The 19,512-nt window shown below is 38.9% G+C and overlaps 1 protein-coding gene across 1 annotated transcript in view; it reads right to left on the bottom strand.

Moving 5' to 3' along the window:
* The window catches only part of SUGCT (succinyl-CoA:glutarate-CoA transferase), a gene marked incomplete at its 5' end in the record, with an annotated part of 825,119 nt that overhangs the window by 802,467 nt on the left and 3,140 nt on the right, over positions 1 to 19,512 (bottom strand). The window contains 2 exon segments of the mRNA XM_014585757.2: positions 75 to 148; positions 802 to 853. Of these exon segments, the coding sequence (XP_014441243.1) occupies positions 75 to 148; positions 802 to 853 (126 nt within the window).

A 19,512-nucleotide genomic window follows, 5' to 3' on the forward strand; every position in this document is an offset into this window, starting at 1 on the left:
GAGTCCAGCACCTTAACCACTACACCACCTGCTGGCCCCAATGTTTCTATGTTTTAAAGGAAACAGTAGCTTACCTGGTCTTTCCACTTTTATAACTTCTGCTCCAAGATCTCCTAAATTCATAGTAGCAAAAGGTCCTGCCAGTACTCTAAACATTAACAATGATAAATTAATTACCACTTTAAATTTTTTATGTTAATTATTTTCTTCATAGTCCATCAACACAAATAAGCTCACTTAATGCTAGCAGGAATTCAAATTGCTAAAGTGTACTTGAGACATAAATATCAGAGCTTAAAGGAGCATATCCCATCTGGTCCAGTAATTTTATTTCTAGCGTTTAAGGGAAAAAAATCAAAACTGTGGCAAAGACATCATTGACTACATAAATGAAGCATTATCTCTGTAAAGTAGGACTTACTAGGCACAGAGAAGCCTAACTTATGATAGTGAAAGGCTGGAGATAATTAATAAATCGTATGTCATCTATATAATAAAATACCATCTTATTTATTGTTGAATTTTGAATGATGTTGGAAAATATTCAAAATAAATATTTAAAATGTTGATATAATTTATTTCAATATGGTTCCACTTTTTGCTTTGAAAAATTATTTATAAATAAATAGATTGAGAAAATACAAAAATGTTACCATAAATACTAAAACTACAGGAATTTTTTTCTTTTTTTTCTTTAAAATTTCAACATAAGCATATAAATATCTTCTTATAATCAAAAGAATAAATATACATTTCTGAGAGACAGAAAAAAATTACCAAAATAAATAAACCAATACAAACCTTGTTAGATCCAGAATTTTTACACCTTCCAATGGCTTCATATTGTCAGTATCTGGCAAAACACAGAAAATCATGAAGAGTAGTGATTACTAATTTTCAGAGGGAAGATTGCAGGGTTTTGTTTGTTTATTTAGTTTTAGTTTTTTGCTATAGGGTACAATCACTTACTGGAGAGAGAGACAAGGAAAGAGAGGGAAAATGAGAAATCTTCCCTTCCCAGGGGGGCATGACCATTCTGCAATCACTTCTCCATCCTCCTCTCAGGATTTGGAGCACACATGCACATGTACCTGGTGTGTTTTTCAAGCTACCAGGTCTAGGACTTGAACCACACAGTCAGCCATGTGGGATCCAGCTACTTTAATCTACATGCCACTGGCTGACCCTGTATAATTTGTAATATTCTGTTCTAAGTGATCTCTATTACTATTAAAAATAATATTTTTACTTCACAGCGATCCTGCTTTATATGTAACACAGAAACCTTGCCAACTAAAAGACAATCGGTAAGAAGTAAAACCTCAAATACCAGATTACTCCCAATTAATAAAGTCCACAGGTACACTGAAGATATCCATCCAATGAAAATTCAAAAGTAAACTAAATAGTGACATCCTAACATGGGATACTGAAAATAACAACAAAGATCTCTTGCAAATTTGTTCTTTTGAGAAAGGGAGGAAACAATGAATGTCAAAACCACATTAAACAATTTACAATCATTTATGTATTTCCCTTTTTCTCTTCTTCCATCCAGTGCATTTTCAAGCTGACTCGGGGAAACCTGTGGTCAGCCATGTGACTTCCAGCACTGCAGTTTAGTGTTCTATTGAAGGTACATGGGCATGAACTTACGATTTAAGCCCATATGAGAAAAAATGAGGAACTACTGATTCAATGTGGTTTTTTTTAATAGACTTTATTTTTCAGAGCAGTTTTAGGTTTACAGCAAAACTGAGCCAAATTTATAGTGATTTCCCATAATAATCCACCCCCACACATGTATAACATCCCATAATCAATACTCCTACACTGACATACCATTATCACCTAAAATCCATAATTTACATTAGGGTTCACTCTGGGTATTGTATATTCCATGAGTTTTGACAAACATACAATGACATGTATTGAGCACTGTATTCATACACAACAGTTTCACAGTCCTAAAAATCCTCTATGCCTATAGATGTGTCCCTCCCTCCTGTCCCTTTAATCCCTGGCAACCACAGACCTAAAGTTGTCTCCACAGTTTTTTCTTTTTCAGGTCATATAGTTGGAATGATATAGTATGTACTCTTTTAAAATTGGCTTTTTTCTCTTAGTAATACTAAATTAAGTTTCTTCCATATCTTTTTTTTTTTGAGAGGTTTTTTGCTATAGGGCGTGTGCACTCGCCAGACAAACAGAGAGAGACAGAGAGACAGAATACGAGAAATCACCCCCCAGGGGGGATGGCCACACCGCAATCCCTTCTCCTCCATTCTCCTCTCCGGATCTTGGGCACGCACGCACATGCGCTGGGCGTGAGTTTTAAGCCTCTGGGTCCAGGACGCGAACCGCGATCGACTACATGGGAGTCCAGTGACATACCCATTACACTAACTGCTGGTCCCCCTCTTCCATATCTTCTCATAGTTCAATAACTAGCTCATTTGTTTATAGAACTGAATAATATTCCATTGTTTAGGTGTACCACACTTTATTTATCCATCCACCTACTGAAGAATATTGTGGTTGCTTCCAAGTTTTGGTCTATGTATAGAGCTGCTAAAAACATGCTTTTGTGTAGACATAAGTTTTCAAGTCATCTCAGTAAATACCTAGGAACATGATTGCTGGGCAGTATGATAAGAGTGTCCTTGGTTTTGTAAGAAACTGCCAAACTGTCTTCCAAAGTGGCTGTGTCATTTTCATTCTCTTCAGCAATAATTGAGAGTTGAAAACATTTTTTAAAAATTCTCACTGCCGCTCCATCACCAGTGAATTAAAATGAGGATTACACAGCCAACAGGTGCCATAGTGGTTAGGGCACTGGACCCCCACAGGCTGACCACAGTTCGAGTCTCAGACCTGGAAGCTTGCTTTCTCACCATCTCTTTCTCTCTCCAATGACAACAGCAAGTTTAAAAATAATAACAACGAATCATGTAAAATTATTATTTTTTTAAAATAAGGGTTACAGAATTTACACATTTTTTAAAACACCACTATAGGGGACTTCAAAAGGTTCATGAAAAAATGGAATTAGCAGGCAAGTTTAATTTTGTGCAGAAATTAGTAATTTAAACTCATGCATAGTCTTTTTTTTTTTTTTTTGGAGGGGTTTTTGCTATAGGGCCCGTGGCTCCGCAAACAGAGACAGGCAGAGAGACAGAAAGCGAGGAATCACCCCTCCCCCCAGGGGAGATGGCCACGCCACAATCCCTTCTCCTCTGTTCTCCTCTCAGGATCTTGGGCACGCACACACACGCGCCCAGCGTGAGGTTTAAGTCACCAGGTCCGGGACGCGAACCACGGTCGACTACATGGGAGTCCAGCGACATAGCCATTATGCTGCTGGTCCCCCCATGCATAGCCTTTTCATAATACATATTTTTCATGAACTTTCTGATGACTCTACCTCACCCAGTAAGTGTATATATAATGTTTTTTAAAATTACCAAGCAGTAGGGACCAGCAGTTGGCGTAATGGCTATGTCACTGGACTCACATGTGGTCAACCATAGTTCAAGTCCTGGGCCCAGTGGCTTAACTCATGCCAGGCACGAGTGCGTGCATGCCCAAGATCACTAGAGGAGATTTGAGGAGAAGGGACTGCAGCATGGCCATACACCCTGGAGGGTTATTTCTCGCTTTCTGTCTCTCTGTATCTCTGGCAAGTGTACATACCCTATAGCAAAAAACTCTCAAAAAAAATACATACCTATATATATACATATATACCAAGAGGATTTCTAAAGTGTTTGTACAGTACTACACAAGAGTTCCAGATGTTTCACAATCTTGCAACATAGGAATTGTTGATCTTTTTAATATTAGCCATTCTAATGAATGTATAATGGTTTTTCACTGTGGTTTTAACTTGCATTTCACTGATTACTGAAGATGTTGACCATCTTTTCATGTAATAGTTGGCCACTTAATGAAGGAATAACTTATTTTTAAAGAATTATTTTATTTATTTATTTATATTAATTTTTTGAACAGAAAGGAACAGAGTGAGGGGGAGAGAGAGAGGGAAAGTGAGAAACCAAACTAGCAGGCCTGGGACTCAAACAACGGTTGGCCATGTGGGAGTCAGCATCCTTAACCACCATGCCACCTACTGGCCCTAGCAATAATTTTTAAACTGAGGTTATTTACCAGGCACTGAGTTTATTTACCAGGCAATAGAATTTTACTTTTACTATTTGAGCAGACATTCAGGATTTCTAGAGCTAACCAAATGGAAATCAACGAAGGAGTTTGAAGACTGCCTGGATTCATTTCCCTGCTAGACTATGTAGTTACTACATGAGCAACATTGAGTAAGGTAACTGCACCTCTCTGAGCTTCCTTTTTCTCATCTGAAGCACCAATCTCATAGAGTTTTCTTTAAATGAAGCTTTCTCTTTTTTTATTTATTTATTTAATTTTATTTATTCACTCATTTATTTTTTTGACCAGAGAGAGACACAGAGGAGGAAAGAGAGCGAGGGAAAGTGAGAAAGGAAGCCACCAGGTCTGGGACTCGAACCATGGTCGGCCATGTGGGAGCATCCAGCACCTTAACCACCATGCCACCTGCTGGTCCCAAATCTCATAGAGTTTTCAAGGATTAAATTAAATGTATGTAAAGTGTTTAGTACATTTTCTGGCATATAGTAAATGTTTCCTAAAAATCTGCAATTGTTATTATCCTATACGTATTATATACTCACACCACTTATTAAAGCAAATAAAATCTGAATTTCAAAACAAGAAAAGGAAAAACACATTATTCTTCTGGATAACAGAAAAAATAGTTCTCAATACAGTGTACTTAAATGGGACAGTTAGAGTTGCATTTTGTCTTGTTGTGAGAAAACTGATAGGCTGGATGGAGTAGGGGGTGATTTACAAGAGGAAAATAGGCATCGATTGTAATGTAATTTGTTGAAATATATTGAGCAGCTTGTATATCTCTCTGTCTTATTTGGCCTCTAGTATGGAAAGCTATTATAATGATACAGCTGGGCAACCGTGCAAAGAAGTATAATTATAATGAAGCTGCCATCAATTCTATGCTTGCCAGAGCTGCTTATTAGGACTCCCCTGGTACTTGGCTCTAGGGTTTCCACAACACAAATAAACTTGAGCAGAATCAGAGTGGGGATAACTGACAGATGCCCACACAAGTTGCTCATCTCTGTGACAGTACTCATTGCATTTCTCTCCATTCATACTAGTCAACTACATAGACGCACATGCAAAAAAGTCAAGTCATAAAACAAACTGATCAAATACCAAATAGAAAATATGATATACATCAAAAGGGTCTTTAATTTGATATTATAAGAGAACTAGAAGGATTTATGAGTGAGAAAGCAGAAGATAGTCAAGTCCTCAGATCACGCTGTTTTCATCTGTTGACACTTTATACAGAATAGCATAATACTTTTCTAGCACTCAATAGAAGTCATGAAAGAAGCTCCACTTCTAATAACTTAGTCTGGCAGGTAATTTCAGGAGAGTAGGCAACCTAAAGCACTTCAGTGAAATTATAATCTTGGGGTCACCAGACAATAATGTTTTTCATTTCTAGGTTTGTAGGAAATAAGAGACAAGATTTATGGAAAAGGAAACTAAATGATCTTCATGGACTCAGGAAATTCCAATTCTATTCCTCACTGAAACCCATGAGTGTATACATTGACAGTAATTAAAGTTTCATTATTCTCTTGTCATTATCTACTTTATTCCTCTCTAACACAACCACTCATAAAAGAACCATGTCAAGAGCCAGTCCATAGCCTGGTGGTTGAGAAAGCCAGATTTCACATGGCTGACCATGCAATATAAATCACACACCTGGTGACTTGAAAATGTGCTGGGTGTCTATGCAGGTGTGTCCAAAGTCCTGACAGGATGGAGAAATGGGAGAGAAGGGATTGTGGTGTGTCCACACCCCTTGAGGGGATGCCTTCTTCCTCTCCTTCTCTCTATGTCTGTTTCTCTCAAGTGAGTACACACACATCCTCTGGCAAATTTAAAAAAAAAAAATCTGATGATAATTTTTAATCAGTTTTCTTTACCTGAAATCTCTGTGGGATATGAACATACATCTTCAGCAGTAACTGTTTAGGTTTATGTATAATAAGAACTAAAGTAGGAATTCACCATTCGGTTTAATTATTTTAATATATGAAGAAATTAATTATTAAAGTAAATGACAGTAACACAGAACAAACAAACAAAAAAAGAAATTCTCAACTTTTGCAATTAATTTTCATGTTTTCTCCCTAAGTAAAAATTCAGAACAGAAAAAAAATGTATATAAATAAAATCAACAAAATTAAAGTCAGTCATTTCTTCTTTTTTTTTTTTTAAGAGAGATCTTTGCTATAGGGCACATGCATTTGCCAGAGACACAGAGAGAGAGAGAAAGTGAGAAATCCCCCTCAAAGGGGGATAGCTACAACACAATCCCTTCTCCTCCACTCTCCCACTAGGATTTTGGGCATGCACACACACATGCCAATGTGATTTTCAAGCCACCAGACCTGAGATTCAAACCATGGATGGCTAGGTGGGATTTCAGCACCATAACCACTCACCACCAGCTGGCCCCAAGTCAGTCATTTCTTAATAATTCAAAACTAATAATTACTAGTGGTTGGTGTAAATGCTTTTAGAGATAGACAGATAAATGATAGATACATTGATTGATAGATGATAGACAGACCAACTGACTGACTTACCAACCATTTTTGTTCAAAAAATCCAATCATGCGCTACACATGATATTATGATCTGCTCTTATCCGTTAATATTTCGGGAGCTACCACTCAGGATTTTAGGTCCAAGATGCTATACTTGACTAACCCTCAGAGTAAACAGAGCTGAAGGCATTTCCACCAAGAATGCCAGCCTATTCGATTCTCATCACACACACACACACACACACACACACACACACAAAGGACAAGTCAACCAGACACTAGCTATTTAGTTCTTGAAATCATCTTACAAACACATAAAGGCAGTGTGCAAGTAATACTAAAGTTATGAGGCCATTTATGATGTAATGACACTGTTTAGGAACAACCACAAAATAATAGTTAAATGGGTAATTTATAATTCAACCTCTGTTGATATTTCACTTCTTACCAACTACCCTTTTCCTGAAAAACTTTGCTATTATGGTGGGATTTGCAATCAAGAAAGTTTGGAGCTGTTGGATGCTACTATTTTAATAAAAACATGAGAATTAGACAGGAAATATGGTGCAAAAACGCTAACAAATGAGCTTCTTAGTCAGATTAAAGCATGTCACAACCAAAATATAAATCAGTGCTAATCCAAAACCCCTATACTATATCTTCTACGTTTATTTCCAGCTTCTCTTGTGGTCAATCTGAAGTCAAAGGATTGGTCTGACCAATGAAACAAAGGCAAAAGTGATAAAAGCCAACTCCAGGTCTAACCTTTAAAAATATCCTGTGAGGGGCTGCCAGGTGGTATGGTGGTTAAGGGTGAACTCCCACATGGCTGACCACGGTTCAAGTTCCAGACCTGGCAATTTGCTTTCTCGCCTTTCTTTCTTTCTCTCTCTCTCTCTCTCCTCTCTCATTCTCACACACTCTCTCTCTCTCTCTCTCTCTCTGGTCAAATTAAAATAAATAAAGTTAAATAAAATAATTCTTTTTAAAAATCCTGTGAAATCCGTTAGCCCTCTATTCACCTTGGAAGCTAAAAAGACTTAACAAAGTTCACAGAAAATAGAATTACAGTATGAGTTTATTTTGGTGCAAATACTTTTTATTGGGGGGGGGAGGTTTTTGCCATAGGGCATGTGCGCTTACCAGACAGGGAGAGAGAGACAGAGAGATAGAAAGCGAGAAATCACTCCCTGGGGGGATGGCCACGCCACAATCCCTTCTCCTCCATTCTCCTCTCGGGATCTTGGGCACACATGCACACGCGCCTGGCGTGAGTTTTAAGCCACCAGGTCCGGGACTCGAACCACGGTTGACTACATAGGAGTCCAGTGACATAGCCATTATGCTAACTGCTGGTACCCAAATACTTTTTTTTTTTTTTGAGAGATTTTTCCTACAGGGTTTGTGGGCTTGCTAGAGAGACAGAGAGAGACAAAGAGACAGAAAGCGAGAAATCACCCCCCAGGGTGGGGGGATGGCTATGCCATAATCCCTTCTCCTCCACTCTCCTCTCTGAATTTTGGGACATGCACGCACACACGTCTGGCATGAGTTTGAAGCCACCGGGCCCGGGACTCAAACCATGGTAGACTATGTAGGAGTCCAGCAACATAACCATTACACCATCTGCTGGTCCTGGTGCAAATAAATTTTGAAATTCATGCATAGTTTTTTTTTTTTTTCATAATAGGCATTTCCAGTAACTTTTTGAAGTGCTCACATACATTTTAATTATGGAAAATAGGAACAAGAAAGAAGACAAAACCCAAATCATTCTAAAGCCCAGGAGATGTAAATGATCTTCAGGGGGCCAGTCTAGGCTGCAAAGTAAATTCATAGTAAGTTTACAACATCAAAGTCAAGAACAAGGAAGTCCATTTCAGGGTAAACTATTTCACTGTCCCTTTAGGATCACTCTTCAAACAGCATATGTAAAGCCTTTCCTAAGGGATATATGAATTGTTCTTAAAAGAAATTGGGACCGGGAACCAGCAGTTAGTATAATGGCTATGTCGCTGGACTCCCACGTAGTCAACTGTGGTTCGGGTCCCAGACCCGGTGACTTAAAACTCACGCCGGACGCATGTGTGTGCGTGCCCAAGATCCCGAGAGGAGAATGGAGGAGAAGGGATTGCGGTGTGACCATCCCCACTGGGGGGGCGAGTACTCGCTTTCTGTCTCTCTGTTTCTCTCTGTCTGGCTGGCGAGCGCATGCACCCTATAGCGAAAAACCTCTCCAAAAAAAAAAAGAAATTGGGACCAACCTGTGGCATGGTGGTTAAGGAATATGGATCTCACGTGACTGACTGTGCAGTCAAGGGTCAGACCCAGCAGCATAAAAAACACACTGGGCATTGTGTACGTGCCCAAAATCCCAAGGAGAGGGGAAAGTTGAGATTGGGGCATGACCATCCCTCACGAGGGGCACTTGATTACTTTCCCTATTTCTCTTTATCTCTGTCTCTGGCAAGTGTACATGGAAATTTAAGAAATTAAAGAAAAAAATCAATTCCCAGGTCTTCCACTTCCATATGTATTCCTTCCTACAACTCATCAGCCTAAATAAGCCTAAATAAGCTTCTCAAAAAGCCTTCACAAAAAGCCTCTCCAACTGGGCAAATGAAAGAAATATTCCTCACACATCTCAGATTTTACTCTCATCTTAGTTTACATTATAAAATGCATTCAAGTGATGAAAACTTAAATATCAACTTAAGGGACCAGGTGGTCTCGGTGAGAAACAACTGGACCCACATGAGAAAGGTCTTGAGATCACATGGGACCCCCTGAGCATGCTGGGTGCATGCATGCATCCACCTGCCTATGATCCAGGTCTACTGAGACTTGAGTGGATTGTGGTGTGAAGACACTCTTGGGAGTACCTGTCTCTCTGTCTGTGTCTGTCTCTCTCATGAAAGAAAGAAAGAAAGAAAGAAAGAAAGAAAGAAAGAAAGAAAGAAAGAAAGAAAGAAAGAAAGAAAGAAAGAAAGAAGATTTTAAATATGTATATCAAGAATTATTTTTCAAAAGTCATTTAAGAGATAGATCAATACTGTAGATTGGTATATGGAAGGGTGTAAAACCGTACCAGTTTACAGACTTTACAAATCAATTTATAGTTAAAGAATACACAAGTCAACAAGCCAGAGGAAAGAATTTATCCCATGCTCCTTTTTATTTATTTATTTTTTTTGGGGGGGGAGAGATTTTTGCTATAGGGCGGACAGACAGAGAGAGACATAGAGACAGAAAGCGAGAAATCACCTCCCAGGGGGGGATGGTCACGCCGCAATCCCTTCTCCTCCATTCTCCTCTAGGGATCTTGGGCACGCACGCACACACGCCCGGTGTGAGTTCTAAGCCACCGGGTCTGGGACACGAACCGCGATCAACTACGTGGGAGTCCAGCGACATAGCCATTATGCTAACTGCTGGTTCCCTATCCCATGCTCTTTAATGGGCCAACCTTAAGTCAGCTGCTCAGGTCAGAAGTGGTTGAGCCAGAAACTGGTGGAGAAAAATATTATGAATTACCAAGTATCAATGTAAGCGTGTTCATAAACCCATGAGGCCCCCTTGAACTTCTCAATGTTGGTAATGTGGTTCTCCTATGGAAAACTGACCAAAGAACAGATTTCTATGCAAATTAGAAAAAGGCATTTTCTCCAGGAAAAAATTAACAAAGTAGTGTCCACTTACTAGATGAGCTCATGCTAAGATTAGTGAAACATCATAAATATTTGAGGGAAATCATAATTATCCTGTCAAAGAAAATGTGTGTGGGGGGGGTAGGATGGTGGGGTGTTGGAGTGTTAGGCTATGAATGAGAGGAGCCTCTTTGACACAGAAAATATATTGAGCCCTTTTTAGAGAACATTGCAGATATATCAGTAGGAGATACTCAGGGGAAGGCAGTAGTAGACAGCTTGGAAAGTATGTAGGGGTGGATATGTATGTGAGGGAGAATACATTTTAGGATTTAACTGCTTCCAATGGGTAAGTCTGAAGAGCAGAAGAAACACCTCAAGAAAAATTTTTAACTCTTTGTAAAGGCCTATGTAATCCTTGTAGAGACCTCTCAACAAGAGGTAAAGATAAACTTATTGCAGGTCTTTAAAATATTGTTGGATAGAGAAAGAAAACTTGAGGAGCTAGCTTATTTCCAAGGATGGAGGCAGGCCTTACAGTTCCTAACCATGTTTACAAACTCTTTAAAATGCTTTTTTCTTTTTATTTTTAAGAATTATTTGATTCTACTTATTTATTTTTATTATTATTTTAATCTGACTAGGAAGAGACAAAGAGAAAGGGAAAGTGCAAAACCAGGACTTGAACCATAGTCAGCCATGTAGGAGTCCAGCACTTTAACCACCACACCACCTGCTGGCCCCCTCTTTAAAACTTTTAATACATACTATCAAATTGTCTACCAGAAAGGTTTTATACAATATAGGTTGGCACCAACAATGTATGAACATAGTGTTCTCCACCATCTTCCATAATCCTGAATATAATCTGGTCTTGTGGTTTTTCAGTTTTTCATTGTACATTTGACTAAAAATTTGCATGTCACTGTCATTATAATTTGTATCTAAAGACTTCTGAAGTTGGATATTGTTTTCAAAGAAACTTTTCTCATATCTACGTTTTTTTTACGAATAATTTATTTATGGTACCAGCAGACGGCATAATGGTTAAATTACTGGACTCCCACATAGTCAACCATGGTTGAGTCCCAGACCCAGTAGCTTAAAACTCATGCTGGGCATGTGTGCTTTCTGTCTCTCTGGCAAGTCCATGTGCCCTACAGCAAAAATCTCTCTCTAAAACAAAAATTATAAAAATAAAAATAAATAATGTCTTTCATGGTTTCTGTCCTTGATATTGTCTCAGGGTTTCCCAAAAGCACCCATACTTTCAGTGATCTTCTAGAATGATTCACAGGACTCAGGATCTGGTAACATTCACAGCAAAGGTTTATTTCAGCAAAATGATCAATGACAAGATCATCAAGGAGAAAAGACAAGAGGCAGATTGGAAAAATCCATTCAGAGGTTTCTTATAGTCTCTCTCCCCCCCACGCATAACCACACTAACCATGCTTCTTTCTTCAGCAACAACAATTTGCAATGCTTCTGCACATCTATTAGAGGATTCTTTAAAAAAAAAAAAAGAATTACTTTATTTAACTTTATTTATTTATTTTTAAATTGACCAGAGAGGAACGGAGCAAGAGAGAGAGAAAGAAAGTGAGAAAGCAAGCCTGCCAGGTCTGGGACTCAATCTGCGGTCGACCATGTGGGAGTCCAGTGCTCTTAAACACCGCGCCACTTCTCAAGCCCTGTATTAAGAGAATTCTATTAGGGATGTCTACTAGAAACTCAGAACCCAAGGTCTGGGGGCTATTCATATAGGCACTGCTTACCATGTACCAAAATTCCTGACACCCAGGAGAAAAACAGGTATTCACCTAAAATCATAATGTTGTTCAAACCATCTAGACACAGCGAACCACCTTTATTAGTTAGGAAGCAATTCAAGTGCCAAGCTCCCAGATGCCAAACAAAGGATAGTCGTATAAGATGGTCTGCTAAAGATAACAGCCTGAGGTCTACTACATTAACTCTTTTCTGCACAGGTGTCATCTTTTTCCAGTACCAGATTACATTACCATCGTTGATAGTTATTTTCCCATTTAAAAAGCATTTCTTTTTCTATTTAAAGATTTAAGGGACCATGGGACAAGCAGATGGCATAGTGGTTACATCGCTAGACTCCCACATAGTTGATCCAGGTTCAAGTCCCGGACCTGGGGGCTTTAAACTCGCTGGGTGCATGTGTGTGCGTGCCTAAAAATCTTAAGAGGACAGTGGAGGAAAAGGGATTGCAGTGTGGTTATCCTACTGAGGGAGGGTGATTTCTCACTTTCTGTCTCTCTGCAGAGTGCACATACCCTATAGCGAAAATCTCTCTGGAAAAAAAAAAAAGATTTAAGGGACCAGCAGATGGCATGTTGGACCCCCATGTAGTCAACTGTGGTTCGAGTCCCAGAACCAGTGGCTTAAAACTCATGCCAGGAGCATGTGTGTACCCAAAATCCCAAGAGGAAAATGAAGAAGGGATTGTGGCATGGTCATCCCCTTGGGGGATGATTTCTTGCTTTCTGTCTCTGTCTCTCCAGCAAGCGCACACACCATATAGCAGAAAACTCTCAAAAAGAAAAAAATATATATTTAAACTATCTGAGTTTCACTTTTCCAACTTAAACATTATGTAGTTATATCTTAGAAAAGAAAGAAATATTTTTTTCTTTTTGAATTTACTATAGGGTGCATGTGCTCACCAGGAAGAGAAAGAAAAAGCACCTTCTGGGGGGATGGCCACACAGCACTCCCTTCTCCCTTCTCCTCTTGGGATTTTGGGCACACAAGTACACATGCCCAGCATGTTTTTCAAGCCAGCAGGTCTGATTCATACTCTGCGGTCGGCCATGTGGAATTCAGCTGCCCCAATCACTGGCTGACCCCAGAAATCAATATTTTTACTTGCTTTATATTTTCCTGAACTTTTAAAATTTTCTGTGAGAACTGAAATTCTGGGACCAGCAGTTGTATAATGGCTATGTCGCTAAACTCCTATGTAATCAACTGCGGTTCAAGCCCCAGACCCAGTGGCTTAAACTCAAACCAGGCATGTGTGCGTATGTGCCCAAGATCCCCAGAGAATGGAGAAGGGATTGCAGCATCGCTATCCCTTTGGGGGATGATTTCTTGCTTTCTGTCTCTCTCTCTTTCTAGCGAGCATACACACCCCATAGCAAAAACTTCTCTAAAAAAGCAAGATGAAATTAAAAGATGCAAATATAATTAGATAAATACAAAGATGCAAATTCTAGTGACACTGAAGCTTTATTTACTCGTTTTAAAACAAACTTTTAGTCTTTGCATCTAGAAATCAATATTCATACTCTCCTCCACTTCTCTGCATATACAAGTATTCTGTCAGCAATTTTATTACTTTTTTAAATTTTTATTTATTTCTTCCATGAGCAAGAGAGACAGCAACCCCAGGGTCTTGATCCACTCCTAAATTCAGCCACACGTGTCCAGCATACTCAGGGAGGACTCGACACAAACCTGGAACCCTCACGTGGGTTGGCCACACAGAGCAGTATGTTTTTCCATTTCACCACCATTCAGTCCCAAGTTTTATTAATTTCAATGAAAAATTTTTATGAATTAATGCATAATACCTATGTTACGCCTAGGTGAAAATACTGATCTACAAAGAAGTAAATATATATAAAACACCTGTACTTGACTACCACGCATGCTTACAAATGAGAAGATCAAATTTTAATGAAGCAGGGTCAGCAGATGATGCAGCGGTTATGTTCCTAGGCTCCCATGTGGCCAACCGTGGTTCTAATTCCAGACCCAGAAGTTTGAAACTCACATCAGGCATGTGTGCATGTGCGCTCAAGATCCTGGGAGGAGAATGGAGGAAAAGGGATGCAGCATAGCCATCCCTTCCTGGGGGGCAATTTTTCACTTTCCCTCTCTTTCTGTCTCTCTTGTATGTGCACAAGAATGTATGCACCCTAAGACAAAAACCTATATTAAAAAGAAGCTTAGGGGACCAGTAGGTGGCATGGTGGTCAAGGCACTGGACACTGCCACATGACTGACAATGGTTCGAGGCCCAGGCCTGGTGGTTTGCTTTCTCACTTTCTCTCTCTCTCTCTGGTCAAATTAAAACAAATGAATAAAATAAATAATTCTTTTTAAAAAAGAAGTTTAAAAAAATTTAATGAAACAAGGGAATTAGGTTCTCAGAGACTCTTGAAAACCAGCTATTTCTTTCTTTTTTTTTTTTTTTTTTTGAGAGTTTTTTGCTATAGGGCACATGCGCTTGCCTGCCAGAAAGACAGAGACAGAAAGCAAGAAATCACCCCCCAGAGGGGATGACCATGTCACAATCCCTCCTCCTCCATTCTCCTCTCAGGATCTTGGGCATGCACACACATGCACCCAGCGTGAGTTTAAGTCACCAGGTTCGGGACTCGAACTGCAGTTGGCTACATGGGAGTTCAGCGACGTAGCCATTACGTCATCTGCTGGTCCCAAAAACCAGCTGTTTCTAATTCTTGCATTTTAGATGAGAACATTAGTTAAGTGACGGTTAAGTGAATTACAATACTCTTATCTGTGGGAGATTTGTTCTAAGACACCCAGGGTACATCTCAAACTGTGAATAGTATCAAATTCTAAATATACTATGTTTTTTCCTATATATACATACCTATGACAAAGTTTAATTTATTAACTAGGCATAGTAGGAGATTAATGACAATAACGAGTAATAAAACATAACAATTATACTGTAACAAGTTATGTGAGCATGGTCCTTCCTTTTCTCAAAAACATTTTTGTTTTTGCTAAAGAGAACATGCAAAAAACAGAGAGAGAGAGAGGAAGAGGACAAGAAAGCATCCTCCACCGGGTGTTTTTACACCACAATCCCTTCTCCTCCTCTCTCTCCTTTCAGACCTTTGGGCATGTATCCCCACACACCTGGCGTGCTTCCCAAGTCCTCGGGTCTGGGACTCAAACCGCATAGCTGGGTATGTAGGACAACCTATCAATGAATGAGTAAGCTAACCACATCCTAGAGATGCATTTTCTTTTCCATTACTAGCAGTCTTTAACATGAAACAGCTAACAGCAGGCACCTTTATCAAGTAAACAGGTATTTTGAAGTTTCAGGAAATTTTAAGGTAAAGCTTTCACTCTAATTATACATACAGTCATTTCTGTGCATAGAAATTAAGTATATTCTCCTAAGAACAATCTTATACCAAAAATATGTAATAATTTTTAATCTTTACAGTTATTCATTTGTAACCTGAAAGTAAAGACAAGGTTTCTGGAGCAGAGATCAGAGTTGTTATTATCTACATCGAGAAATGCACCATTTTCCCATACCTGATACCCTGCTGGTGACACAATGAGAACTAGCAGATTAGGTCTGCGTGTTTCAGGGGTTGAACCAAAGGAGAGGAATCCCAAAATTTTGAATCTGGAGTTTATACAGGATAACTGCCATCCTCTCCTGAAAAAGGGAAAGAAAACTAATCTACCTAAAGTAAACAAATTGTCTTTGGAAAGAAAAGGGGAGGTTCCTGAGTTCTTACCCTTTGGAATGTAAACAAACATCTCCCAGGGAGAAGATAAGCTAAGCTTGACAGTGTTTAAGTCTTGGGACAGTCTCCAAAACTCTGGGTCTTACATCCCTTTGAAATATAAACATACCTCCTGGGATTCTCTAGTTATCTATTCAGTCATCTTTTAACTTCCAAGGCTTGTCCTTTAACCCAGGTTCTAATTTTCTCTGCTTAAAAAGCCTTGAGCATGCAGAAGCATAAAAAAATATTTATTTCTTGATAATACTATACAGAGTCAAATTAACCAAAGTATTTATATATGCAGCACTGGCTAATAGCCAGTCTAAAATACTGGCTTTCAAACCTTTTCTGAGAGCTCTGGGGATTCCTCAGAAATCTCATTGGTGGTAGTGGGAAGAGGAGAACTTATACTAGAGATACAGAATGAGCAGGGTTCTGGGAACCCATTTCCTACTTCATATGCAGCCCTTTTGCTCTTAAGCAAAGAGACTGGCCAGTCCCTGGCACAGTAGTTAAGGTGGCTGGATCCTACATGCCTGACTGCGGTTCAAGTCCTGGACAAGGTGACTTGAGAAACAAACAGGGCGGCAGGTCATATTGTATGTGTGTGCTCAAAATCCTGAAAGGAAGAAGTGGAGAAGAAATTTTGGGCATGACCATTTCTCAGGGGGTGCTTTCTCACCCAGTCACCCATCCACCATTTTATTTTCTGCACTCACCCACCCACCCCTTTCCACCTCACCCTACTCCACCCAGCTCCCCTGTTATGAATGCACACTCCATGGCAAAATTTTAAAACAAAAACAAAAAAGGGGGGACTTCAAATAGTTTATGGAAAATGCATTATTATGAAAAAAACTATGCGTGAATTTTTTGCACCAAAATTTGGAATGTAAATAAATGTCTCCAGAGGGAAGATAAGCTTGACATGGGGTTTTTCTGGCACTAACACAAGTTCATATTTTTTTCTATTCATATAGTATTTATTGTTCGATTTACTCTTTTCTTCTACCTAGTACATAATTTTACTTTAAGTTCTCTTTTTCAAACTTTTTTTTACTTTTATTTACATGTAATCATTTTATGGATTGCAACATGGTTTTTCCCAACATGCATGCAATACATGTCAATCAAGTCAAGGATATTACCATATACATCATTGACAGATAATTTTCCATTCTTGTATTTGTTAAATGTTTTTTTTTTCCAACCCCCTTCCTTCTCCACCCACTGTCCACCCTCTCCTATGCAGTCGCTGGTATCTATTCTTGCCCTCCCTGCTAGAATACTTTCAGTCTCAGTTTCCGCCATAGAATGCAGACATTTGGTATATATTCAGCAGGTACATACAATGTCTGTCCTTCATAGTCTGGCTTGCTTCACCTAGCATTAAATCTTCTATATTCATCCACTTTGTATCAAATGAGAGGGTTGCATTGTTTTTTAATGGCTGGATAGTATTTCATGGTACATATGTGCCACATTCTTTCAATCCAGTCATCAGTCCTTGGACATTTGAATTAGTTGCATGTCTTAGGAATTCTAACAGTACAATAAACATGGATGTGCAAGCATTTTTCCAACTGAGTGTTTTCTATCTTTTGGGTACATACCAAGTATTGGTACTATTAAATAGTATGGCAGTACTATTTACAGCTTTTGAGGAACCTCCATACTGTTCTCCACCATGGCTGTACTAATTTACATTTCCACCAACAGTGTTAGGAGGGTTCCCTTTACATCACAGCCTGGCCAGCATTTGTAGTTCATCTTTTCAATCTTTAGTCATTTGAACTGGGGTTAAATGGTATCTCATTGTGCTTTGATTTGCATTTTCCTTATGATAAGAGATGTTGCGGGACCAGCAGGTCACGTGGTGGCTAAGGTGCTGGACACTCCCACATGGCTGACTACAGTTCAAGTCCTGGATCTGTGGCTTGCTTTCTCACTTTCTCTCTCTCTCTGGCAGCTTGCTTCCTCACTTTCCCTTTTGCTCTCTCTGTCTCTATTCAAATAAAAAATAACAAATGGAATTAAATAAATAAATATTTTTTAAAAAGAGAGATGTTGCACATTTTCGATACACCTTTTGTCATCCATTATGTCTTTCTTGGAAAATTGTCCTTTCAGCTCATTTGCTCATTTTTTAACAGGAATTTTTTTGGGGAGGAGTAAATGGCTTGATTCTCATATATTCTGATTATCAGTCCCTTATCTGAAGCATAGTTTTCAAATGTTTTCTCCCATTTTGAGAGTTGTCTCTTCACTCTAATTATTGTTTCCTTTGCTGTGTAGAGGCTTTTTGGACTGATGTAATCCCACTTGTCTATTTTTTGCCTACTCCAATGTCTTCCAGAGTTTCCTCTGTGCTTTCCACCAGTAGTCTCATATTTTGAAGGTTTACATTTAGATCTTTGTCGATTTAATTTTTGTAATTGTAAGAGATAGTAGTCCAGTTTCATTTTTCTGCAGATGGTTATCCAATTCTTCCAGCACCATTTGCTGAAGAGGCTTTCTTTTCCCCCATTGGATTATCTTGTGTCCTTTATCAAAAATCAGTTGGCTATATGTTTTGGGGTTTATTTCTGGGTTCTCTATTCTGTTCCACTGTTCTATGTACAGGTTTTTATGCCAGTATTATGCTGTTTTGATTATCACAGCTTTGTAATATATTTGGAATTAAGAAAATGAGATGTCTCCTACTTCATTCTTTATGTCTGGTATTGCTTTGGCCATATGGAGGTCTCATATTTTAATCCCATCTTTACACAAATGTTTTAAAGTCCCCTGGTTTACTGGGCTTACAGTGTGATTTTAAAACTGCCAGAACAAAACAAACAAAACCCCCTGACTCTAGGCCCAGCTTAGGTGGCATAGTTGGTGGCATGCCAGACTGCAGTGATGGAAGCTACACGACCAATTTCTGGTTAGCATCCCCAACCCAGCTGACTTGGGCACACATGTCCAAGATCCTGAGGAGGTAGAGAACTGGAAAACAGTGATCGTGGTATGATGAGATACTATGGAAAGTGCTCCTCTCTTGCACACACATATCATTATTAAAAGTAAAATTTTTTAAAACTTCAAAATCCACTAAAAAAGGAAACAGTAAAAAGTTTCGGTAATCTAAATAAGTAAAGAACCATAGCCTTATAGAAACAGTCAAGGTTCCATTTACATACATACCTAAATTTCCTTGGCTCAGTATCCTTACTAGCATTAATGTAAAACTTTTAAAACAAATACCACTCTAAAGTTAACCAGTTATTTCTGGGGTGGCCCAGGTGCTCAAAAAGTTCCTTAGTGTTCTATCATTGATTTCCTCTCTATACAACACACATTGAAGACAATGCCTGACCACTGATAGCATCTTTCTTGAAAGCACTGCCTCATCCAATGTGGATACAGTCTTCTAATGCTTATCCTCCTAAACAGTGCTGCCTTTCTTTTTTTCTAAGAACCACACCTATGTTGTTCACAAAGAGACCTTTCCCTCCACAGGATTCAAACCGAATTTATAGGGTAGCTACCATATACTGACATACATCTTCCCAGTTCTTTATTTTCTTACCTCCAAGTAACCCAACATAAAACTACCTCCCTTACCTCTCATGTCTCTTTCCC

The sequence above is a fragment of the Tupaia chinensis genome, unplaced genomic scaffold, assembly GCF_000334495.1.
Source record: "Tupaia chinensis unplaced genomic scaffold, TupChi_1.0 Scaffold000088_1, whole genome shotgun sequence".
NCBI classification, from domain to species: domain Eukaryota; kingdom Metazoa; phylum Chordata; class Mammalia; order Scandentia; family Tupaiidae; genus Tupaia; species Tupaia belangeri.